At 46.6% G+C, this 25,760-nt stretch overlaps 1 protein-coding gene across 2 annotated transcripts in view; it reads left to right on the top strand.

Moving 5' to 3' along the window:
* Positions 1–1,255: 1,255 nt before the first annotated feature.
* Positions 1,256–25,760, top strand: part of LOC120403720 (vitamin D 25-hydroxylase) — a 45,496-nt gene continuing 20,991 nt past the window's right edge. The window contains exons 1-2 of one of the 2 annotated variants that reach the window (XM_039535244.1): positions 1,350–1,468; positions 17,158–17,296. In XM_039535244.1, the coding sequence (XP_039391178.1) occupies positions 17,294–17,296 (3 nt within the window). In that variant the 5' untranslated portion in view covers positions 1,350–1,468; positions 17,158–17,293. Of the gene's footprint in view, positions 1,469–17,157; positions 17,297–25,760 lie in introns of both variants that reach the window. The other variant, XM_039535242.1, reaches the window with a different exon arrangement.

The following is a 25,760-nucleotide window of genomic DNA, read 5'->3' as shown; positions in this document are numbered from 1 at the left end:
ATTTGATGCCACAGGACAGGAATTCAAACACCTAGTTTGCATTTTGTCTCTTACAGTAGCACACTTGGACTGTAGCAAAATAAAATTGAAAAACTTTCCAAAGTTAAAGACCCCTTTGTTAATTAATGACTTAAATAACAAATGGCTTCCTGCCTCAAACATGTTCATAACATTTTACTCAGAATAGTAATCTTTTTTATTTTTAGATGGAAAAGTCAATCACTTTGCATACACATCCCTCCAAACCAACAAAACAATCACATATGGTAGACTATTCTAAAGCGCCTATGTGATTTAGGAGCCTGGGATTTAAGCTCTTAAATCACTTAATTACTTTTGAAATGTTTCCCCATAGCCTGGTTTGAAAACTTCTGCTCAGAAGGTCTTTCCAGGGCCCCATTTATGGAGTTACTGTCTGGCCTGAAGGCTGGCGTGTCATTTGACCTCAGCAGAAGATTCTCAGTCTAGGGGAAGCATATTCCTAAAGCATTGCATCTTAGCCTGCTCAAACAACTTTGTAAGGCACAGATGGCGGAAAAAGCCCCCCAAAGCAGTTACTAGCCAGCTTTCAAGCTGCCTCCCTCCCACTCTCTCTTCCTAGTGAGGTGCTTTATACGTGTCTGCTCCTCTCTACTGTTTGCAAGGCACAGGGTGGCTGATCACTAATTCGTTCGTCTGGGGCTTTCTCTGAGGAAGCTACATGGGCTGACCACAGGGCTGTTTGTAACCGGCAGCGACCTTTATTGCAAAGCAAGCACAGGCGAGAGCCCTCGTTGAAACAACCCATAAGGACCTTGTCCACTAATCTCCCCAGTCACGCTACTGCGAGACTAATGGTTGGGGCGCTAGGGTGAAGTAGGGGTCCTGGACTGCTCACAGCTGGCCGGGGGGGGGAGGGCAACTCCCCGAGCAAATATTTTTGCTGCCAGCTACACGAGGGTCAGTTATGTAACCAGCCCGCCTCGGCTCGCTGCTGGCTGGGTGAAGCAGCGCAGAACGGGGTTACACGCGCAGAGGGCACAAGGGGGAGTAACGTCCCCTCCAACGGCCCCTTTTGAGAACTTGAGGGGGGGAGGAGGAGCCGGGAAAGAGCCGGCCGCCGGACTGACTCCGCCAATCATATTTGGAGTCTCTTGACTAGCCCGGCCGCCGGCCAATCAGGGCGGTCGAGGGAAGGCCGAGCCCACGTGGCGGTGTGAAGGGGCGGGGAAAAGGGCAGTCGGGCGCTGGCAGGGGGCAGCGGCGGAGCGGGGGAATGTGGTCCCGGGGCCAGCTGCTCGCGGCGGTGGGCACTGGCGCGCTCCTGCTCCTCCTCCTCTCGCTGATGGTGAGGCAGCTGCTCAAGCAGAGGCGGCCGCCCGGTTTCCCGCCGGGGCCCCGGGGGCTGCCCCTCATCGGTAACATCTACTCGCTGGCCGCGGAGCAGCCGCATGTCTATATGAAGAGGCAGAGCCAAGTCCATGGCCAGGTATTTCAGCACCTCCTCGCCGACTACCAGCCTGGGGAGTGCTTGGGGGAGGGGCAGCAGGGACGATCCCCCACAGCCCAGCCAAGAGCTAGGTGCATTGAACGGTGCACCAGACGCCACTATTCACCGTGCAAGACGTGCCATCCGGGAGCACGTCCATTGCACCACCATTCACTGTGCAGGACTCCCCGTCCCAGGGGCACATCCCTGGGGCCACTAGTCACCATGCAGGAGGCCTCGTCCCGGGGCCGGTCCATGGCACTGCTAGTCACCATGCAGGACGTGCCATCCTGGGGTGCTCCCATTGTGCCACTATTCACAGTGCAGGACACTCCTCCGGCGGGTGTCAAGACAGGCACTTTTTGTGACGCACAGTAGCACTCTGGAGGGTGTCAAGAGCACCACTGTTCAGAGTGCAGGACCTGGAGTGGCCCTAACTTTTTTGCCAGCCAGGGTGGAAAATGGTAGTGGCCAGGTCACAAAAGAAACAGCTCACCGCCAACCAATCAGCAGAGGACAGGGGGAAAGGCAAGCCAATTAATAAAAACAAAAATGTGAGCACTACAGTGCCACCTTGAAGTTGGCACTCAGAGTGACCCATTCCTAGAACCTGTGCAGACCCCTCTTGGAGATGTTGAGAGCACCACTGTTCTTGGCATAGGATGCCCCATTGAGGGGACGGGGTCGCAACAGTGCCACTATTCAGGTTGCAGAATGCCCTCTCCTGCCTCCCAAGATATGTCAAGAATGCCACTATTCCTGTGTCAGGACTCTCCTCTAGTGGTGACAGCACCACTATCCACAAGGCAGAACACACACAGGGGCTATCGAAAATGCCACTATTCACAATAAATTAAACAATAAATCACTAGGACCAGATGGTGTTCACCCAAGAGTTCTGAAGGAACTCAAATATGAAATTGCAGAACTACTAACTGTGGTATGTAACCTTGTGACGTTAGTAAAAAGGGGCATTATTATTCAGTTATGGGTCATATATGTTGTCATTGGTCTGTATTATTTTGTTAGTGTTATATGTGTGCTCCATATGTGTGTCTATTCAAGTTTAGTGCTGTGTGTCTGAAGAAGCCTGCTGAAGGTGCTGGTGCAAGCTCTGCCTAGCTGATAAGCTGGTGTTAAGGTGGGGAAGCTGGTGCTTAATGGACCCATGGAGAGAAGGCAGACAATTGAGGACATGACAGAACAAAGGATGCAGACTGGTGACTCCTGACCTCAGACTCCATATTTTGATGGCAGGACCAACAAGATGATTCAACACTATCTGGGAATCTAAATAAAAATATAAGCCCTCAAGGATTCTTTCACCTCTTCCCTCTGCTTCCATCTCCCTCCTCTCTGGCCTCACAACTGAAAGCTTTACACAGGGGACCCAGGGACCCATACCACTGGAAGCTCTCCCAAGACTTAATCTAAACCTGCAGTTTATGCTCTCTGCTGAGCAACTTAAAACTGACTTTTTTGCCACCTACACTATGTTGATAATTTGCTCTACCCATCTACCATCTCTTCTCTACCTTTTTTTTTTTTGTAAACTTACCTTCTCTTTAGAGATTTTTTTAATTTAAACAGCGTGATTTGTTCTTAAAGATCTTGATGTATATTGACCTGGGGTTTGGTCTGATTGATATTTGGATCTTGGGAACCTTTTCTTTTTTTGGGGGTGTTGTTTTCTTATTTTTTTTTACCCAGGGTTTTCATTGCCATGTGATACCTGGGAGGTGGTGGAGTGGTGGAAATTGTGGGTGTACTGGAGTGTCTAAAGAACTTGAGGTGAGACCCTTTTTTGTCTGGCTGGTTTGGTTTGCCTTAGAGTGAACCTGGCTGGTTTGCCTAACTGCCCTGCTGCCCCAAAGCAATTGGTCCTGATTTGGCCAGCCCTGTTTGGTCAATCAGTCCTCCCGTCACAGTGGTGGAGTGGTGTCGCCTGGGTCACAGTGCAGTCCATTCAAGCTGGGGTCAGAACCCCACGCAGACCAAAATTTTAATGTGGGATTGAAGAGTTTTTGTTTGTTAAAGATCAGTGACCATGACAGAAAAAGCAAAGAAAAGCAAGAGATGAGAGAGAAAGCAAGCATTAACTGCAAGCCAAGAAAAACCAAAAATTGGAAGAGAGAAGCAAAAGAGAGCAAAAAGCTGAGAGAGAGGAGAGGGAGAGAGAGAGAGAGAGAGAGAGAGAGGCTGAGAGAGAAGAGAGAGAGAGAGAGAGAGAGGAGGCTGAAGAGAGAAGAGAGCTGAGAGAGAGAGAGAGGGAGGTGCTGACTGCTGAGAGAGGCTGGATGAGAGAGGGAGGGGACTGAGGTGGAGAAGCAAGAACAACAAGAAACTCAGCAAGAGAAAGCCAAAAAAGCAAAGAAAAGCCAGCAAGAAACTGAAAAAGAAAAAAAACAGTAAAACTGTAGTTATAAACTGTGTTGATATAGGGGGTTACTCTGGGCAGTTTTCTTTGTTATGTTTTTTGCTATGGCTGGGGAGATGGGAGTTGGGAGTCTGGGGAGAAATTCTGAATCTGCTGTGCAGTCTGGCAAGCTGTCTGGAATTGAAATGTGATGTCTGATGTCTGTCTGATGTCTGTGGAAGTTAATCTCTTAGATCAAAGAGAGAGAGATCAGAGAGAAGATCAAAGAAAACACAGAATGTCAGCAGAAGAAAGTAGATGGTCAGAATAGAGAAGGAAGAATGAGAGGGTGGAGTATTGGGTAATAATGGATGTGTATGGTGAAGCTTTATGGGAAATGGAAAGAAATGAAACCTGGCTAAGGTGCTCAGTGAAGTGAGAGTGAGCAGCAGTAGAAAAGAAAAGCAGCTTGGGGTAGGGGAGAGGAGCTGCAAGGGAAAGTTTGCAGAAACTAGGGTGAGCTGAGAGCTGATGGCAGCAAGCTAATCAGCAATTTGGGAAGGGGGGAGGATAGTCCATGTCCATATCCAAGGTGTGTACCCTGTGTGTGTGTGTGTGAATGAATGTGCCTGTGTGTGTGTGGCCTGTGTATTGTGGAGTATATGACTGCCTGTCCAAGCAGTTGTCTCCAGTCTCCAAAGTTGTCTCTGACAGTGCTGGTGTGTGACAACTGTGTAAAAAATAAAGCTGTGTGTAAAATCCCAAGCTGTGGTGTGTCTCTGTGTCTTCTGTGCCCTGTTCAGTGCAGATGCCTGAGCCTGTTCAGTGTGGTTCTGAAGTTCTGGTTGTTCGTTAAAAGTTTAATACAAGATAAAGAAGGAAGAGGATGTGGCTGAGTTGGTGTGTGCTGGTGACTTGGGTTGTGCACTGGTTGCATCCAGTTGCACAGAGAAAAGGTCAGTGTCAAGAGACAATTATGTTGCTTGCCAATGTGGTTGGTGTGTGGTGCAGGGGTTTGAAAAAGTGCAAAACCTCTCTGTCTGATCAGGGTGAGACAGCAGCCAGGGAAAGAGAGTTTTTGTGATTGACAGTTTGACACTTTGACATTGTGTTGCAAGAGAGAAAAGAGAGAAAAAGATTTCTGAACTTGTTCATAAGGAAAGGAGACCTGTACTTCTCTCTGTCTTCTGTCTAATCTGTGTAGCATCTAGGAAGTGCAAGGTGTTAGGAAAGAAAGTGTTAGAGGAAGAGAGGGAGGGTGGAATTTCTAGAGAGAGTGAATCTGAGGAGAAGCTAGGGAAGGAAGAGGAGCAAGGAGGTGCAACTGCAAGGCAACCAAAGCAAGTGTAAAAGTGATTTAAGTGGGGAAGTCAGGAGTTTTAACAGCAGCCAAGTTCTTTGTTGTGAATGGATTTTCTGACTTTCCTTTTTCCAGCTTCTTTGTGCTTTGAAAGTTGAAAGGTCTCAGGTGGAGAAGTTGAGCAGAAGAAGAAGCCTCTATAAGGACCACACCCTTGTGTGTGTGTGGTTGTGTGTGGAGCCTTGTTGGTGAATGGGGGACAGGGAATGCTGAATCTGAATCTGTAAGTGTCTGTGAGTCAGGATTCAGGACTGATTCAGCAGAGCACAGTTTCAGTTGTCAGGGCAGGACAGAACAGTGGCAGGGCAGGGAGAGCCAGGAGAGAGAGCCAGAGACTCTTCTCACCTCAGACAGACTTGTTGTGTTTCTGTGTATCAAGAAGTCCAGCCGTGGAATCCATAGCAGCTAAGGAGTTAAAAGCGTGCGAGTGAGTGTGTGTGTTGATGCAAATTGGCTGGAGAAGAAGAAGAAAGACTTAGCTGTAGCACAGGAGGCCCCCCCCCCATCAGGGTGATCTCTGTTAAGAGAAAAGAGGGTTTAATCAGAGAGAGAAAGAAAGAAAGAGAAAGAATTTTGCAAAGGAACAGGTTAACCCTAAAATATAAAAATTCCAATGGTATTATTGAGCCAAGGTGGTGTGGTGACAAACATGATTGTAAATGGACACTTGCAATGAATTTGTATTTATTGCTAATGCTAATTTTTTTAATAAAACTAATGTGCTATGGCCCCAAAGAACTGTAACAATGCATAATGTAAATCTTTTTGGAAAAAAAAACAAATTGAAAGGAATACATGAAAACAAACACACTTTTATGTTAAAGGCCTATATATGATGTTTCAGTTAATGCATATAAACAGTGTTTGGTTGGAACTTCAGACAAAAAATACATTGACCTGATGTGCTGTATGAAAGGGGAAACTGAGGCACACTACCATATTGCAAAATGGTGGATATTGGGAAGTAATTGGTTTTAGCTTTGGCTCTTTTCTCTTAGCTCTTGGGCAAGACACATGAAAATACAGGAAAAATGCTGCAAAAGCTAACCAAGTTTAGATTTGAGCATGAGAAAGATCACCATTCATGTTATTGAACATGACTTTGATAAACCATTCGGCCTCTGGCCCAACACTAGCTGTAGTGAGACAGACCCAAGGAAAGGGGCTCTTGGGATGCAGTCAGCGATGTTTTGTCATCCCTTCCCTCATCCATTTTTTTGTTGGGGTGTGGCGTTATTGTTATTGATGGGGGGGGGGGACATATAGAACATTGGTTTGCAAGTAAGGTCCTGTAGGCACAAATCTAAGTAAAAGGGGGGTCATAAGGTGTCTAAGACCAGGTTATTGGTTGCTGTTTATAATTATGCTGTCTGTATGTATTTATCATTTTTAGTTGAATTTATGAATGTTGTTTCTATGCTGTCATTATTTCAAGTTTGTGTGTGCTCTGGGGAAGCCTCCCAGACAAGCTGGTGTTAGCTCTGCTAGCCTATTTGATGGCCCATTAAGGACCATTAAGGACACAATGTTTGCTGTAAAATTCCACAGTGAAGACAAAGGATTCTTACACCTGGAAAAGTCTATACCTCTGGGGGACTTTTACACAAAACTGAAGCTTTACACAAGGACTGAAGGACCATCCCAGTGGGGATGCTCTCAGAGACTTAAAGAACTTGCCATACCTGTATGTAATTGATGCATTTAACCCCAATTCTACCTCTTCTTCTACCTTTTCCCTTTGATTCTAAAGGCAACATGCGTGATTTGTTTGTGGTAAGATCTGATGTATATTGATTGACCTGGGGGGGCTTAGTCTTTGGGATCGGAGGACCTTTTTCTTTTATTGGGGTGTTGGTTTTCATAACCATTTATCCCAAATTGCTTGTGTGACTTGTGGTTAGCCAGTGGGGTGAGACCAAAGTCCTTTTTGTCTGGCTGGTTTGGTTTGCCTTAGAGGTGAGAAACCCCAGCCTAGGGCTGTAACTGCCCTGTTTAAGCAATTGGTCCTGATTTGGCACTCTCAGTTGGGTCCCGCCAGAATCGCTCCGTCACAAACCTATCCTTTAAATCAGCTTCTGTACCCGATAACTGGAGGATAGCTAATGTGACACCAATTTTTTAAAAAGGCTCCAGAAATGATCCTGGCAATTACAGGCCTGTAAACCTAACGTCAATACCAGCCAAACTGGTTGAAACTATAGTATAGAATAGCATTATCAGACACATAGACAAACACAATTTGTTGGGGAGGAGTCAACACAGCTTTTGTAAAGGGAAATCATGCCTCAGCAATCTATTAGGATTCTGTGAGGGGGTCAACAAACGTGGACAAGGGTGACCCAGGGGATATAGTGTACTTGGACTTTCAGAAAGCCTTTTTGACTAGGTCCCTCACGGAAGGCTCTTAAACAAGAAGCAGTCATGAGATAAGAGGGAAGGTTCTCTTATAGATCTGTAACTGATTAAAAGAAAACAAAGAGTAGGAATAATTGGTCAGTTTTCAGAATGCAGAGAGGTAAATGGTGCTGGCCCCCAGGGGTCCAGTAGTATTCAATATTTCCACTTTCCCACTGCTCCCTGGCCCTCCTGTATCATATATCCCCCTACCCCTCCCCTCCGCTCAACACCATGGGGCTGGGCTACTTGGGACGAGAGACAGTGTTGTCGTGACAGTCCATCCGCGTTGCTGTGTTGTCTTCTGGCTCTGTGCTATATCCGGAAGTGGAAAGGTAGTGCATTCCTCTCCTTGTTTGTGTGCATCCATTGGAGTGGGGTGTGGTCCATCACAAGGATTAACCGCTGTCCAAGTAGGTAGTACCATAGAATCTCCATGGCCCATTTAACTGCTAGGCTTTCCTTTTCTACCACTGTGTACAGTTGCTCCCTGGGCAGGAGCTTTCAGCTGAGGTAAAGGATCGGGTGCTCCTCATCCCCCACCATCTGTGAAAGGATGGCCCTAAGTCCTACCTCCAAGGTATCTATTTGTAGGATGAATTCCTTTTTGAAATCTGGGGCTGTGAGCACTTGATGACTGCAAAGGGTCGTCTTTAGTTAAGTGGATCAAGGCAGCAAAAGAAGCTTTCACAGACCTATCTCCAGGCCACAAGCTCTTATCAGGTCCATCAGAGGCGCTGCCTTTGTGGCAAAGTGAGAGATGAACTGGTGGTAATACCCCACCATCCCTAAGAATGCTCTGACTTGCTTCTTGCAGATCGGGTGGGGCCATTCCTGTATTGCCTCCACTTTGTTCCACTGGGGCTTCACCAGGCCCCTTCCGACTACATACCCGAGGTATCTGGCCTCGGCTAACCCTGTTGCACATTTGGATGGGTTAGCAGTGAGGCAAGCCTGTCTAAGAGCATCTAGTACCACTTCCACTTTCCCCAGGTGCATATCACAGTCAGGGCTATGGATTACCACATAATCTAAATAGGCGGCAGCATACTTGGCATGGGGTCGAAGTAATCTGTCCATCAATCGTTGGAAAGTTGCAGGGGCCCCATGGAGCTCAAAAGGGAGGATGGTATATTGGAAGAGGCTGTCAGGTATAGAGAGCGTTTTTTGACTTGGCATCCTCAGCCAGTGGGATCTGCCAGTAGCCTTTTGTCAAGTCCAAGGTGGTCAAGTATTGGGCCTTGCCTAACTGATCCACCAGCTCATCAATACTTGGTATCGGATAGGCATCGAATTGGGATACCTCATTTAACTTCCGGAAGTCATTACAAAACCTCAGGGTGCCATCAGGCTTGGGGACCAAGACAGTAGGGCTGGACCACTGGCTGTGGGATTCCTCAATCACCCCAAGTTCTAGCATCTTCCTTACTTCTCCCCTAATTTCTTCTCTTTTTGCCTCTGACAAAATATGGTTTTGTCATCACCCTTGCTCTGGGACGATGTTGTGTTGGATCAGCATTGTACGGCCTGGTTGTGTGGAGAACACATCTTGGTTCCGCTGGATCATTTGACAACCTCTGTTCATTGTTCTGGGGCTAATTCGGGGGATATCCTTACCTGGCCTTGTGGGCCATCTGCCTGGGGTGGAGCTGGCAGGACGGCCAGGCACGTTTCCCGATCGAGCCAGGGTTTCAGTCAGTTGATGTGGTAGATCTGCTTTGTCCTTTGGTGGTCTGGCTGCTTCACCTTATAATTCACTTCTCCAATGGCATCCACGATCTCCTAGGATCCATGCCAACTGGCCAGGAGCTCTCTTTCTGTTGTTGATACCAGCACCAGCACCCGTTCTCCTGGTTGAATTTTCTGTGTTTTTGTACAATGGTTGTAGTAGGTTCATTGGGCCCCTTGTGCTTTCTCCAAATGCTCTCATACTGTGGGGGTCACTTGGGCAATTTGTTCTCTCATCTGGTCCCTGGGTTGGGTTATTCTGCCCATTCCTCCTTCATGATGTCTAATATGCCAGTGGGTGGCATCCGTACAGTAGTTTGAAGGGAGAGAATCCAGTAGATGCTTGGGGAACTTCTCATCAGATATGGTAGGAGGGTATCCCAGTCTTTTCCGTCTTGGGCCATCATCTTTCAGATCATGCTCTTGAGAGTGCAGTTAAATTGCTTGACCAAACCATCTGTTTGGGGATGATAGACAGAGGTCCACAAGGCTTGATTGCAGAGCAGAGTACATAAATCATTCATTACTCTTGACATGAAGGGAGTCCCTTGGTCTGTTAGGATCTCCTTAGGAATGCCTACCCTAGTGAAAACCTAGACCAGTTCTTTTGTGATCACCTTGGATGTGGGGTTTCTTAAAGGAATGGCTTCAGGGTACCATGTAGCGTAGTCCAGGATGATGACTATGCTACTTCCCCCCGTGTTGGCACTACCTGGTACAACAGATCCTGTTTGATTATATAGTATGGCACTGGGCCTTTGGTTTTCCCTTCTTCTGGCACACCATTTATCCTCTACTACTTACTCCCTCACATTCGCATGCAGTGGGTCATAGGCTTGGTCCTGCCCAAAACACTCACATGCAGGACTGATCTGGCTTGATTCTATTGGATGGGGCTCCCCTCCTTCTCTTGGGGTGCTTCTGCTTGTGCTGGGGGCCTTCTCTGGGTCTCCACTGGTCCGTGCTACCTTGCAGTTTCCCTGATGGGGCCTTCTCCCAACCAGGGCAGCTCTCTGGTTTGCTGCCAAAATCCTGGTTCCTAATCTTTTATCTGCCCTCCTTTCCCATCTAGATTTCCAGGACTTTGATACAGTCTCCCACAGTATTCTTGCCAGCAAGTTAAAGAAGTATGGGCTGGATGAATGGACGGTAAGGTGGATAGAAAATTGGCTAGATGGTCGGGCTCAACGGGTAGTGATCAATGGTTCCATGTTTAGTTGGCAGCCGGTATCAAGTGGGGTGCCCCAAGGGTCGGTGCTGGGGCCGGTTTTATTCAATATCTTCATTAACGATCTGGAGGATGGTGTGGACTGCACCCTTAGCAAGTTTGCAGATGACACTAAACTGGGAGGAGTGGTTGATACGCTGGAGGGTAGGGATAGGATACAGAGGGACCTAGACAAATTAGAGGATTGGGCCAAAAGAAATCTGATGAGGTTCAACAAGGACAAGTGCAGAGTCCTGCACTTAGGACGGAAGAATCCCATTCACTGTTACAGAGTAGGGACCGAGTGGCTAGGCAGCAGTTCTGCAGAAAAGGACCTAGGGGTTACAGTGGATGAAAAGCTGAATATGAGTCAACAGTGTGCCCTTGTTGCCAAGAAGGCTAATGGCATTTTGGGTTGTATAAGTAGGGGCATTTCCAGCAGATCGAGGGAAGTGATCATTCCCCTCTATTCAGCACTGGTGATGCCTCATCTGGAGTACTGTGTCCAGTTTTGGGCCCCACACTACAAGAAGGATGTGGATAAATTGGAGAGAGTCCAGCGGAGGGCAACAAAAATGATTAGGGGGCTGGAACACATGACTTATGAGGAGAGGCTGAGGGAACTGGGATTGTTTAGCCTGCAGAAGAGAAGAATGAGGGGGGATTTGATAGCTGCTTTCAACTACCTGAAAGGGGGTTCCAAAGAGGATGGATCTAGACTGTTCTCAGTGGTAGAAGATGACAGAACAAGGAGTAATGGTCTCAAGTTGCAGAGGGGGAGGTTTAGGTTGGATATTAGGAAAAACTTTTTCACTAGTAGGGTGGTGAAGTACTGGAATGGGTTACCTAGGGAGGTGGTGGAATCTCCTTCCTTAGAGGTTTTTAAGGTCAGGCTTGACAAAGCCCTGGCTGGGATGATTTAGTTGGGTTTGGTCCTGCTTTGAGCAGGGGGTTGGACTAGATGACCTCCTGAGGTCCCTTCCAACCCTGAGATTCTATGATTCTATGACTTTCTGGGGGGTGAAAATAACTTTGGGGAAAACCCAGCAAAAATTGTGATAGGGCCATCCATGGGCGCCTTGATCTCTGCTCTGGGTTTACTGCCCTCTCCTAACTCGATGTGGGGGAGTAGGTCTCGAACCCGGAAGAGTCCCTGCCAATTAAGACCGGGTAGAGGAGCTTGGGGACCACCCCTGCAGTCACCTTGGTAGTGTTCCCCTGGATCTCAATTTGTATTGGGATTGTGGGGTAGAAATTTACTGTGCCATGGAAACACGTCACTCCAGTGCTCTTGGCCCGGCTAAGTTGGTCTTGCCCCACTAACGTCCCTGAGAACAATGTGACAGCACTCCCAGAGTCCACCAGAGCTATGGTCTGGGTGCCATTCATCTTTACTGGCCTGGTGTACTCATGTGGGGCTGTTGCGACCCCCACCAGGCTGATTAGGCCACATTGGTCCCTGGGATCCCCCAGATTGCATTGCATGGGCTCCTCCCTGTTGGGGCACTTGGCTGCTATATGCCCCAACTCCCCACACTCATAACAGCGATATGTCATCCTGGAGGTTGCCCTCTGTCTTCAGCCCTCTGACCCGCTCCCCCAGCCCTCTCTCTCTGGACTCCCAGGTCCCTTTGGGGCCTCGGGCCGCTCCTTGGTGCCTGTTCTTCCAGCCATGGCTTTCCTGTAGTTCTCGATGATCCGGGCCATCCAGGTTTGGGACTGGTTTCCTGGAATGCCATGTTTCACCTCCCGGGGTTTTGAACAGTTCACGGGTTGCCAGTTGTCTCTCCACAAGGGTGACCAGTTCATCATAGGTGGAGGGGTCATTCTGGCCTACCCAGGCTCAGAGGCCCGAGGGTAGTCCCCTTGTATACTGGTCCACCACCAGGAGCTCCATCATTTTCTCAGAGCTGAGAGCCTCTAGGAGAAACAACTTCCGGGCTAGGTGGATTAGGTCAAACAGTTGTGACTGCGGTGTCTTGTCTTCACAATACTGCCATTCATGGAACACAATACTGCCATTCATGGAACTTCTAGGCTTGTGTGGGAACCTGGCACATGGGTATGTTAGAAGCTAAGTGTTTGGCCTTGGCCTGGTTCTCAGCTGCCAAGTAGGCAGTAAACAGGATAATAAATCAGAAAGTTGTACAGGATGATAATTACCCTATAAAGTTACAGATGTGCCTGTGTGTATTTTATTAACCAATTAGCAACTGCTTGATTGCTTGCCATAATTGTATATAAGAGCATGCTGGAGAGAAATAAATTACTTTGCTACCAATCACATTGATTGATGGGTTCTGTCTGTGCCCGCCTAAGAGGCACTGCAACGCAACAGGCTTGTAAGGCCGTTCATACCCCTGGCCTAGACAGGATCTGTGCCTTCAGCCAGGAGTAATCTGCCGCCTCTTCTGCGGTCATATCATAGTAGGCCTTCTGAGTCTCCCTGCACAAAAATGGGGCAAGGATGCCTGACCACTGGTCTTGGGGCCAGGCCTCCCGCAGGACTGTCCTCTTGAAGGCCAGGAGGTATTTCTCCACATCGTCCTCCCGGGTCATTTTCTGCAGACAGTAGCTGGCCCGTATGGTTTGCATCCCGTCATACCTGCAGCTCAGCTCTGTAAGGGTCTTCACCTGGTTCTCTAGTTCCTGCAGCATGGCCCAATCTTGGGTGGCCTGGGTCATCAGCAGGCAATTGGTCTCTTGCTGCAGCCACCGAGGTAGCCTCCTGCTGGGTGGTGGTGGCTTGCGCCAGTGCTTTGACCATGTCCCCCATCTTGGGGCAGGGTGGTCATGACCAACCATGGATTATGTTCACGGCGTGGAAATCCCATCACTGAAACCACGTGTGGCAAAATAGCTAATGTTGGTACAAAATAGCTAATGTTGGTTTTGGGCTTTTCTTGGCGGGGGGGGGGGCTAAGATGCCACCACTTGCCCCTGCTCTTGGGGTGCCGAGGGCCCTGCTAGTGGCCCATGGTTTACTCCGCACTCCAGCTTCTCTCAACCCCTGTGGGTTTCTTACCCTCTTCCTCCCTTGGGTAGGGTTACCCTCGGTCCTTAGACGCTGCGGGGGGGGGGGTCTCCCCTACTTCGGTTCTCTGATCTTTCAAGTCTGAGCAATGCACCTCCAAGCTCCAGTCCTCTCTCCTTCCTCACACACCCTGACTGCCTGAAGCAGGGGGTTTTATTAGGTTCCTGACAGGGCCTTAATTTACTACAGATGCTCCAATTATCCTTAAGCAACTATCCCTAGTCTACAGGGAACCATGCCTTAATTAGCTTAGGGCTTATATATTTTCCCTCTCCCACTGCTCCCTGGCCCTCCCCTATCACAATATATTCATAAATGTCCTGGAAAAAGGGGTAAACAGTGAAGTGGCAAAGTTTGCAGAAGATACAAAATTACTCAAGATAGTTAAGTCCAAAGCAGACTGTGAAGAGTTACAAAGGGATCTCACAAAACTGGGTGACTGGGCAAAAAAATGGCAGATGAAATTCAATGTTGATAAATGCAAAATCATGCACACTAGAAAACATAATCCCAACTGTTAATACAAAATGATGGGATCTAATTTATCTGTTACCATTCAAGAAAGAGATCTGGGAGTTATTGTGGCTAGTTCTCTGAAAACATCTGCTCAATGTGCAAAAGCAGTCAAAAAAGCTAACAACGTTAAGAACCATTAGGAAAGGGATAGATAATAAGATAGAAAATATCTGAATGCCACTATATAAGTCCATGGTATGCCCATACCTTGAATACTGTATACAGTTCTGGTGACCCTATCTCATAAAAGATATTAGTATTGGAAAAGGTACAGAGAAGGGCAAAAAAAAATGACTAAGGGTATGGAACAGCTTTTGTGTGAGGAGAGATTAAAAAGACTGGGACTTTTCAGCTTGGAAAAAGAGATGACTAAAAGGGGATATGATAGAGGTTTATAAAATCATGACTGATGTGGAGAAAGTGAATAAGGAATTGTTATTTACTCCTTCACATAACACAAAACCAGCGGTCACCCAATGAAATTAATGGCAGATTTAAAACAAACAAACAAAAAGTATTTCTTCACATAATGCACAGTCAACCTGTGGAACTCGTTGCCCGGGGATCTTGGGAAGGCCTATATAGGGGTTCAAAAAAGAACTAGATAAGTTCATGGAGGATAGGTCCCTCAATGGATATTAGGCAAGATGGTCAGGGGTGTCCCTAGCCCAGGGATCGGCAACCTTTGGCACGCGGCCTGCTAGGGTAAACACTCTGGTGGGCCGGGCTGGTTTGTTTACCTGCCGTATCTGCAGGTTCAGCCGATCGCAGCTTCCACTGGCTGCGGTTCGCTGTCCCAGGCCAATGGGGGCTGCAGGAAGTAGCGCAGGCCGTGTGCCAAAGGTTGCCGATCCCTGCCCTAGTCTTTGATTGCCAGAAGCTGGGAGTGGATGACAGGGATCACTTGATGATTGCCTGTTCTGTTCATTCCCTCTGAAGCATCTGGCATTGGCTACTGTCAGAAGACAGGGTCTTTGGCTAGATGGACCATTGGTCTGATGCACTATGGCCATTCTTATGTTTATGCACAATGTCCCTATTCATGGCACAGGACGCCTATCCAAGTTGCATCAAGAGCACTGCTATTTATCATATAGGATGTCTCTCCTCAGGTTGTCGAGAGCACAACTATTCATGGTGCAGAATTCCCCTGGGGAGAGTCACAAGCCGTGCTATTTATGATATAGGACACCCCTCTGGGAGGGCAGGATGTGTCAAATCCCACTCTTTACAGCACAACATGTCTATCCCTGAGGCAGGGAGTGTCGAGGATACCACTGTTCATAGCACAGTAATCAACCTTGGTGTATGTAGGTACTACTGTTACTTATGGCACAGCAAAGTTTTTCTATCTCTGGCATTAATACTGTAATCAAACACAGGGCAGCATGCTTTGCTGGGAGCCATCCAGTTCAACACCAAACATGGTGCAGCCTGGCTCATGGCTGGGCACTGAAACCACTGCTAAACATGATGCGTACACCACAGTATAGGGTATTGAGACCTTAGTTACATGTAATATGGTACATGATGTTTTGATAAATGCAATAGAATACCTAAGTGCAGCATGTGGAGACATCCATTATTCACAAGATGGTGCAGCACAGCTTTACACAGGACATAGCATGCACTGATGCAAGTGTGAAGACCTTGGCAAAGAATAAGCATAAGGTGACATTGTACATAGCTCACCACATAGCTTTAAGACCTTTGTTAAATCTTTTGACACAGTATCAAGACAGTTTCAAAATATGTATTCCAGTGAAGTACCATATACCTCTCACCTGTAACTTTGAAACTTTTGCCAGTTATATATGGCACCATCTCTCTCACTCTGCAACTTTGAGAACTTTGTATGGTTGCCCCTCCCCAATCTAGGAATTCCCGAAATCATTGACTATCATGTTACTGAAAGAGACAATTTATTTGCTTACTTAGAAGAATCAAGTCCATTTGTATTTTAAAAATTAAGATGAAAAATTACAGAGCAGATAAGGTGGTCCATACAGTCAGACATATATTTATATATAATTATTTAAGTAATGATATCAGTGGGTGTTACCAGTGACTTTCCCTCACTACCCCACTCTTCCCTTGCCCTGTAACCATGGGACTCTTGTTTCTAGATATGTAATGTATTTGCTGGCTGTACTTAACCCTTCCATGTATTTTTCTGTGGATCATGTTATCGTTTGCTAAAAATATTATGATATCTACCTTACTCTGCAGCTTTAAGACATTTAATAACATCATCAAGACTATTGAAATTACAGGTAAATATTAACTAAAATGAAGGTCACCATTTACCACTGAGACCAGGGGTGCTGGGACAATTTTTATAGTGAGGGTTCTGAGAGCCATTAAACCAAATTGTAAACCCTGTATATAATGGAAACCACTTTAAACCAGGGGGTGCAACAGCACCCCTAATTCCAGCACCTATGACTGAGACACAGTAATCTTGTTAAGCAAAAAACAAGTTACATATATTACATACATTGGACTTTATTGCACATTTCCAGTGGAAAACTAGTAGGAGGGGATTAAAGAGGGTGAAATCTAAAGATCTCTCCTGAATTGTTCTGTCAGAGAGAAGTCTCACTCTCATGCTCTGCCAATCATCTGTGTCATCAATAGCTTCCTTGTGACAGGGTATACCAATAATTTGCCAACCACTGCTGGAGGCCCACCATCTTTGCACAATCTGCCCTAAGAAGGTGTCCTACTGGAGGGGAAAAGCAGCAAGTTCAGATCTATAGGGATACCTAGAGAGGCGTCCCATGATCAGCTACAGGCAGAACCAGCAGAAGTTGGTATTCTGACATTTAGAAAGGCCAGGGGCAGGCGGAGGCCAATTGGAGCTCTGTGGCCAGATAAAAAGGGGTGGTTTTTTCTACTAGGGGCCTGTTCAGAGTGAAGTCAGGACAGGGAAGGAAGGTTTTCCCTGCTGTAAACCCAGTAACTGGCTCAGTCAGGGGACCTTGACAACACTGGCCTTGGATTTCTATGAAAGACTAGTGTTTATATTATGAACTTTAATGCCCAGGTGGCTATTCTGAGTTGAGATTTTATTCCTTTCTGTTAACCCTGGAAGGGGTCTGGACTGAGAGCTGGCCTGACCAGAGGGCTAGGACACAGATGCAGCAGACCAATGTGGAACCAGGACTCAGGTGTACACTAGAGAGGAAGAGTCCCTGAAATGCTGCGTCCTGACATGGAGGGGCATTTTTATGGTGAGTGCACATTATAATACATGGAACCAGAAGCGGTGATAGTCCTCAAAGGAGATAATGGAAGATTTGTTAAGGCTTTTTGCTTGACAACAGCAAGCCCATGCTGGGGCTCAGTGGCTGTTCCTAAAGGGACAACAAGAAGCCCAATGGACAGCCTTGAGCGACATCAACTATAGCAACAACAGCAACAGAGAGTTTCAGGAATCAGTGCTCTGGTGGATAGCTAGCCTATCCCTGTCTGGAACAGTACCACTAAGGCCAGGCCTGACCTTGCCAAGTTGGGGCCAGATGATGACCCAAAGGCATACTTGGTCATATTTGAGTGGATAGCCCAATGGGCTAAGAGTATCTGAGCTGCTTGGCTTTTGCCTTTGCTGCCTGGGGAAGATCAGGCCACCTGCCAGGCCCTTGACAGTAAGGCAGCTAAAGAATATGACACCATAATGAATCATAGAATATTAGGGTTGGAAGGGACCTCAGGAGGTCATCTAGTCCAACCCCCTGCTCACAGCAAGACCAATCCCCAGACAGATTTTTGCTCCAGATCCCTAAATGACTATCATCAGATGGGTGTGTCCCCAGAGACATATCAACACGGATTCTGGACAGAACCTTTTTCTCCTGCATCATGATCCCACATCATGGTCCAATGCCTGAAGGACTGAGCTATCCAGTGGCTCTGTCCAGAGACCTGCATTGCACTAGACATTATAGACTCAGCGATCATTGAGCAATAATTGGCAGTTCTGCCTTCCGCAATTCAGACCTGAGTTCACTGGCAAAACCCCAACGCAATAGCAGTTGCCATCCAGATCATTGCAGATTATCTGGCTAAAGGTTGGCCCAGTAAAACTAATCACTTCAAGCCAGATGGCTCACAGACAGAGCCCTAAGATGATGTCGAGCCCCCAGATGACTGTCGAGCCCCCAGATTTCAGGAGCAAGTGGAGGCACTGTTGAGCCCCCCAGATTTCAGGAGCAAGTGGAGGCCAGCTAATGGACTCCATAACACAACCCAAATTGTTGCAACAGGGGATGTTGATCACATCTCGAGGAGAGGACTACTGAGAGTTGCAATCAAAAGCTGGTAATGCAGGCTTTCCTAGCAATCACATTGATTATGTTTGTTGCGGGAAGCCAGGACCTATCACTCATTCATGTCCCTGATGGAATGTGACCTCATGGACTGTAGAATCATAGAACTTAGAGCTCTGATCAAGCAATTGACAAGCATATATAGTCCCAGTACATCTTGGCAGGCAATCAGCCTTGGGCTTAATGGGCCCAGGGTTTTCCATGTTTTTAGTCTGGGAAACCTTTTGTGACCCAGAGTTCTCTGATATGATTCAGCACAGGTTATCTGCATACATGAGGACATTTGCTCGTGTGGGGACAAGCCTCTGTCAACCTGCTCTTTGCTTGTGACACTTCATACACTACATCGAAGGGGGTTTTGTCCTTTGAATTATTGTATGGCTGACAGTCCTGGGGAATTCTAGTTATCCTTAGAGAAGCCTGGGAAGAATAACCATACCACTCCCAAAATGTACTACATTATGGCATGTGGATGTGGGAATGGCTGGGTCTCATGAGACAATTTGCTCAAGAAAATATACTGTGAGCCCAGCAAATACAGGTCTGGCACTATGATAAAGGTGCTCAAGAGAGGGTTTATTAGCCCAGGGATCTAGTACTAGTCCCCAATATGGAAATTAAACATTTGGCTAAATGGCATTGTCCATACCAGGTCATTTGACGGTGGGGGGGGACTGTGAGATCAGATTTATCATGTTTATCTGTTAAAACCATGGTGAGCCAAGAAAACCTGTGTATAGATCCCAGAGATCTCCCTGTTCTCCTGTACCACAGGTAGAGCCTCCAGTGCCCCCGATGTATCAGTAGCAGCAGATCTTGCCTCACATTTATTCTGGATAGCCAAGAACCTCTTGGAGCACTATTCACTGTTCTCCTCCCTGCCAAGCACGTCCTGGCACACCAAATTCTGACAAACCCAGGGACAAAGCCTGAACATAAAACCCATCAAATCTCTAAGAAGCTTCATGGAGTTGTGTAGTGGGAGGTACAGTTAATGCTGGAACTCATAGTCACTGAGGAGTCCAGAAGTCCCTGGTACAGTCCTGTGGTGCTATTACCTAAACCAGACACCATCTGGTGCTGCACAGATTTCTGGATTCTATCCTAGTTTGAAACTTATCCAGTGCCCCAGGTAGATGAGCTCCTTGATCATTTAGGGAAGGCAAGGTATATTATAACACTATACTTGACAAAAGGGTACTGGCAAATACCCCTTACACTAGATTTGAGGGGAAAAAGCAGTATTTGCCATGCCCCTGAGGCTTTTTCAGTTCACCCCATGTCCTTTGGTTTGCATGGGGCCCCAGCTGCTCATGGACCATGTGGTTTGCCACCAGCTTGCAGTAGTATACCTTGGCAATGTGGTTATTTTCAGCACAGACTGATGGTCACACTTGGTCCTTGTGGCATCTGTACTAGTCGCTGGGGGAGGCCGGACTCACAGCAAACCCCCAAAAATGCAAATTTGGCATGCAAGAGACTAACTATCTTGGATTGCTTATGGGAAATGGCTGAACCTATTCTCTTGAGAACAAGAGAGAAGCCTTGAAGAAAACCCTGGTCCCCAAGACCAAGAAGAAAGTGTGGGGTTTTCTAGGACTGACAAGTTATTCTCATTGTTTCATTCCACAATTTGCCACCCTGGCAACATCTTTGACTAAACTTAGAAAGGCATCCACACCAGTGATATTGTGTACCAGGGAGTGTGAGGAAGTCTTTGAAAAGATAAAGGACATTTTATGGAGGCAACCCATGCTCCGGTACCCAGACTTCTGGCTACCATTTATTCTTCAAACAGATGCCTCGGAAGTCGGCCTAGGAGTTGTATTAGTATACAACTCCCAAGAAGTGTGTTGCGGGATACACTCACCACTAGTGTCACCTCCCCCTGGTCTCTCTGGGAATTAGCTCTCACCTGGCATTGCACTCTCCTCTGCTGTTGTCTTTCCCATCGTCCTCTTATCCTTCTCGCTCCAGGAACTGCAGCCTCATTTCTGTGACTCAGCCCTCCAGCCAGGTCACTCCATAGTTCCCCTTTCTGGGAGGTGTAACAAAGTCTTTCCAGATCAAATCATCACAGGCAGTCCACTGTCGTCTGCATGTTCAGTGCCATGTCCCCGGTGGCTGGTAGGGGAACCCAGGCCCGGGGAATACGTATGGTGACTGTGCCTCCTTATAGTGGATGCAAGCGATGAAAGACACCAGTCCACACATCACAAGATGGTACCTGGTGATACAGCCCTGTGCATTCCATATATCTCACTGGTCAGGAATACAACATGGAAATACAGATTTCTTTTCACAGGAAGGAACAGGAGATAAGACCCATGGATCCATGTGGGATGAGGTGTGTGATGAGGAGTACCAAGCATTCGTTGCCCCCTGTTGGGGCCCCCAGAGTCTTGGCACACCCCACCATGAGAAAATATCCCGCTGGAAGGGAAGAGCACTGAGTTCATACCACCAGGAGATGACTAAAGAAGTCTCTCATGATGAGCTGCAGCAGAACCAGTGAGAGTTGGTCTTCTGGCATCTAGAAGGGGCTGAGTGCAGTCAGGGCTGAGTGGGCTAGTTGAAAAGGGTGGGCTTCTTCTACTAGGGGCCATTTCTGGGTGGAGTCAGGATAGGGAAGGAAGACTCTCCCTGCTGTAACCCAAGTAACCTAACATTGACAGCACTGGCCTTGGGTATCTATGAAGGGCTAGTGCTTATATTATAGACTTAACTCAAAACAGACATCTAGGCATTTAAGATTTTCTGTTATCCCTGGAAGGGGTCTGGACTGAGAGCTGGGTTGGCTGGAGGAACAACAACTTAGGGAGGCACTGGAGAGGATGAGTCCCTGCAATGCAGTGTCCTGCCACTGGTGAGGAGAGTGTTCTGGTGGTGAGGGCACACTATAACATTCCTAATTCCCTGACAAAATTATTATTTATTATTTGTGTTGCCATAGTGCCTAGAATCCCTAGTCATGGACCAGGACCCCATCGTGCTAGGCACTGTACAAACACAGAACAAAAAGACAATCTCCTGCCCCAAGGAGCTTACAATCTATGTATAACACAAGAGACAACAAATGGAAATACAGACAGAGGGGAGTACAAGTAAACAATGTCAGCATAATAAGCACCAACAGCATTGTCATGTATTTTGTAGGCATTACAGCAGAGGAGAGGCTGAGGAGGGATTTGAAGCTGGATAATGAGGTTGTTTTGTGGATGTGTATGGGGAGCACCTCCCAAGCATGTGGGGTAACATGAAAGAACATGAATTTTTTTTTTAATTTAGGAAGTGGGCAGTGGAGGCTGGCATTGTGTGTCGAATGGAGGCAAGCGCAGACCGCTCAATAGTGAATGAGAGATATGAGATAGGTATTTAGGAAACTCAGGGAATTGGTAGGTACGATCCCATGGGATGCAACTCTAAGAGGAAAAACATTTTGAGAAAGCTGGCTGTTTTTGAAAGACATTATTAAGAGCATAAGAGCAAACTATCTCAAGGCACAGGAAAAGGTAGGAAGTATGGGAAGAGTCTATCTGGCTTAACCAGGAGGTCTTCAGTGATCTGAAACTCAAAAAAAGAGTCCTACAAAAAGTGGAAACTAGGTCCACTTACAAAGAATGAATATAAACAAACAACACAAGCATGTAGGGACAAAATTAGAAAGGCCAGGGCACAAAATGAGATTAAACTAGCCAGAGACATAAAGGGTAAAAAGAAAACATTCTACAAATACATTAGAAGGAAGAGGAAGACCAAGGACAGGGTAGGCCCATTATTCAATGAGGGGGAAAGACAATAGCAGAAAATGTGGAAATGGTAAAAGTGCTAAATGACTGTTTTGTTTCATAGACTCATAAACTTTAAGGTCAGAAGGGACCATTATGATCATCTAGTCTGACCTGCACAACGCAGGCCACACAATCTCACCTATCCACTCCTGTAGCAAACCCTTTGCCTATATCTGAGTTATTGAAGTCCTCAAATTGTAGTTTGAAGACCTCAAGCTGCAGAGAATCCTCCAGCGAGTGACCCATGTCCCATGCTGCAGAGGAAGGCAAAAAACCTCCAGGGCCTCTGCCAATCTGCCCTGGAGGAAAATTCCTTCCCGACCCCAAATATGGTGATCAGTTAAACCCTGAGCATGTGGGCAAGACTCACCAGCCAGCACCCAGGAAAGAATTCTCTGTAGTAACTCAGATCCCACCCCATCTAACATCCCATCACAGACCACTGGGCATACTTGCCTGCTGATAATCAAATATCAATTGCCAAATGAATTGCCAAAATTAGGCTATCCCATCATACCATCCCCTCCATAAACTTATCAAGCTTAGTCTGAAAGCCAGATATGTCTTTTGCCCCCACTACTCCTCTTGGAAGGCTGTTCCAGAACTTCACTCCTCTAATGGTTAGAAACCTTCATCTAATTTCAAGTCTAAACTTCCTAGTGTCCAGTTTATATCCATTTGTTCTTGTGTCCACATTGATACTAAGCTTAAAGAATTCCTCTCCCTCCCTAATATTTATCCCTCTGATATATTTATAAAGAACAATCATATTCCCCCTCAGCCTTCTTTTGGTTAGGCTAAACAAGCCAAGCTCTTTGAGTCTCCTTTTATAAGATAGGTTTTCCATTCCTCGGATCATCCTAGTAGCCCTTCTTTGTACCTGTTCCAGTTTGAATTCATCCTTCTTAAACATGGGAGACCAGAATTGCACACAGTACTCCAGATGAGGCCTCACCGGTGCCTTGTATAATGGTTCTAACACCTCCTTATCTTTGCTGGAAATACCTCACCTGATGCATCCTAAAACTGCATTAGCTTTTTTAACGGCCATATCACATTGGCGGCTCATAGTCATCGTATGATCAACCAATACTCCGAGGTCCTTCTCCTCCTCTGTTACTTCTAACTGATGTTACCCCAATTTATAACTAAAATTCTTGTTGTTAATCCCTAAATGCATGACCTTGCACTTTTCACTATTAAATTTCATCCTATTACTATTACTCCAATTTACAAGGTCATTCAGATCTTCCTGTATGATATCCCGGTCCTTCTCTTGTTAGCAGTACCTCCCAGCTTTGTGTCATCTGCAAACTTTATTAGCACATTCCCACTTTTTGTGCCAAGATCAGTAATAAAGAGATTAAATAAGATTGGTCCCAAACTGATCCCTGAGGAACTCCACTAGTAACCTCCTTCCAGCCTGACAGTTCACCTTTCAGTATGACCCGTTGTAGTCTCGCCTTTAACCAGTTCCTTATCCAGTTTTCAATTTTCATATTGATCCCCATCTTTTCCAATTTAACTAGTAATTCCCCATGTGGAACCATATCAGATGGCTTACTGAAATCAAGGTAAATTAGATCCACTGCGTTTCCTTTGTCTAAAAACTCTGTTACCTTCTCAAAGAAAGAGATCAGGTTGGTTTGGCACAATCTACCTTTTGTAAAACCATGTTTCAGTTTTCACCAAAAAGATTAGTAGCGATTTGATGTCTAGTGAACGCCAGTGAAAAGAGGAAGTAGGATCTGAGGCTAAAATAGAGAAAGAACAAGTTAAAAATTACTTAGACAAGTTAGATATCTTCTAGTTGGCAGGTCCTGATGAAATACATCCTAGAATACTCAAGGAGCTGAACTGAGGATAGATCTGAGCCGTTAGTGATTATCTTCGAAAACTTATGGAAGACTGGAGAGATTTCAGAAGACTGGAAGAGGGCAAATATAGTGCCAGTCTATAAAAAGGGGAATAAGGACAACCCAGGGAATAACATACCAGTCAGTTTAAACTTCAGTACCCGGAATGAGAATGGAGCACATAATCAAGCAATCAGTTTGGAAACACCTAGAAGATAATAAAGTGATAAGGAACAGTCAATATGGATTTGTCAAGAACAAATCACGCCAAACCATCCCAACAGCTTTCTTTGACACCGTAACAAGCCTTGTGGATGAGGGGAAGCGGTAGATGTGGTATATCTTGACTTTAGTAAGACTTTTGATACTGTGTCGCATGACCTTCTCATAAACAAACTAGGGAAATAAAACCTAGATGGAGCTTCCAGAAGGTGGGTGCATAATCAATTAGAAAACCATTCCCAGAGAGTAGTTATCAGTGGTTCACAGTTAAGCTGGAAGGGCATACTGAGTGGGGTCCCGCGGTGATTGGTCCTGGGTCTGGTTCTGTCCAATATCTTTGTAAGTGATTTAGATAATGGCATAGAAATACACTTACAAAGTATGAGGACAATACCAAGCTGGAAATTGTTACAAGTGCTTTTGAGGATAGGATTAAAATTAAAAATGATCTGAACGAACTGGAGAAATGGTCTGACGTAAATAGGATGAAATTCGATAAGGACAAATGCAAAGTACTCCACCTAAGAAGGAATAATCAATTGCACACATACAAAATAGGAAATTACTTTCTAGGGAGGAGTACGGCGGAAAGGGATCTGTGGGTTAGAGTGGATCACAAGCTAAATATGAGTCAGCTGTGTAACACTTTCCAAAAAAAAGCTAACATAATTCTGGGATGTATTAGCAGGAGTGTTGTTAAGAAAGACATGAGAAATAATTGTTCTGCTCTACTCTGCACTGGTAAGGCCTCAGCTGGAATATTGTGTCCAGTTCTGTGCATATTTCAGGAAAGAGGTAGACAAATTGGATATGTCTAGAGCAGGGGTCGGCAACCTTTAAGAAGAGGTGTGCCGAGTCTTCATTTATTCACTCTAATTTATGGTTTCGGGTGCCGGTAATACATTTTAATGTTTTTTAGAAGGTCTCTCTCTATGTCTATATATTATATAACTAAACTAGTGTTGTATTGTAATATAAACAAGGTTTTCAAAATGTTTAAGAAGCTTCATTTAAAATGAAATTAAAATGTTGATCTTACGCTGCCGGCCCGCTCAGCCCACTGCTGGTCTGGGGTTCTGTTCACCTAGGCCGGCAGCGGGCTGAGCGAGGCCTGTGGCCGGGACCCCGGCTGGCAAGGGTCCATCAGCTAGAACCCAAGACCAGCAGCAGGCTGTGCAGGGCCGGGACTCAGAGGGCTGGGGGCAGAGGGCTGGAGTCAGGGCTAGGGGCTGGGTATGTGGGGGGGTGTAGGTGTCAGGGCAGAGGGGGGCCTGGGTATGGGTGGGGGTGCCGGTGTCAGGGCTAGGGTTGGGGAGGGGGGATGAAGGAGTCAAGCAGAGGGCTGGGTGTGTATGAGGGAGGTACAGGGCTCAGGGCAGGGGCCTGGGGGGTGTGCAGGCCTCAGGGAGAGGGCGTGGTGTATGTGTGGGGGTCAGGGCTCAGGGGAGAGGGCTGGGTGACTGCCCCCCTAAGAACTCCCAACCCCGCTGCTCCTTGTCC

The sequence above is a fragment of the Mauremys reevesii genome, linkage group 4, assembly GCF_016161935.1.
Source record: "Mauremys reevesii isolate NIE-2019 linkage group 4, ASM1616193v1, whole genome shotgun sequence".
Taxonomy (NCBI): Eukaryota; Metazoa; Chordata; order Testudines; family Geoemydidae; genus Mauremys; species Mauremys reevesii.
The sequence above is the reverse complement of the archived record's forward strand: the minus strand, read 5'-3'. Positions and strand labels throughout refer to the sequence as shown.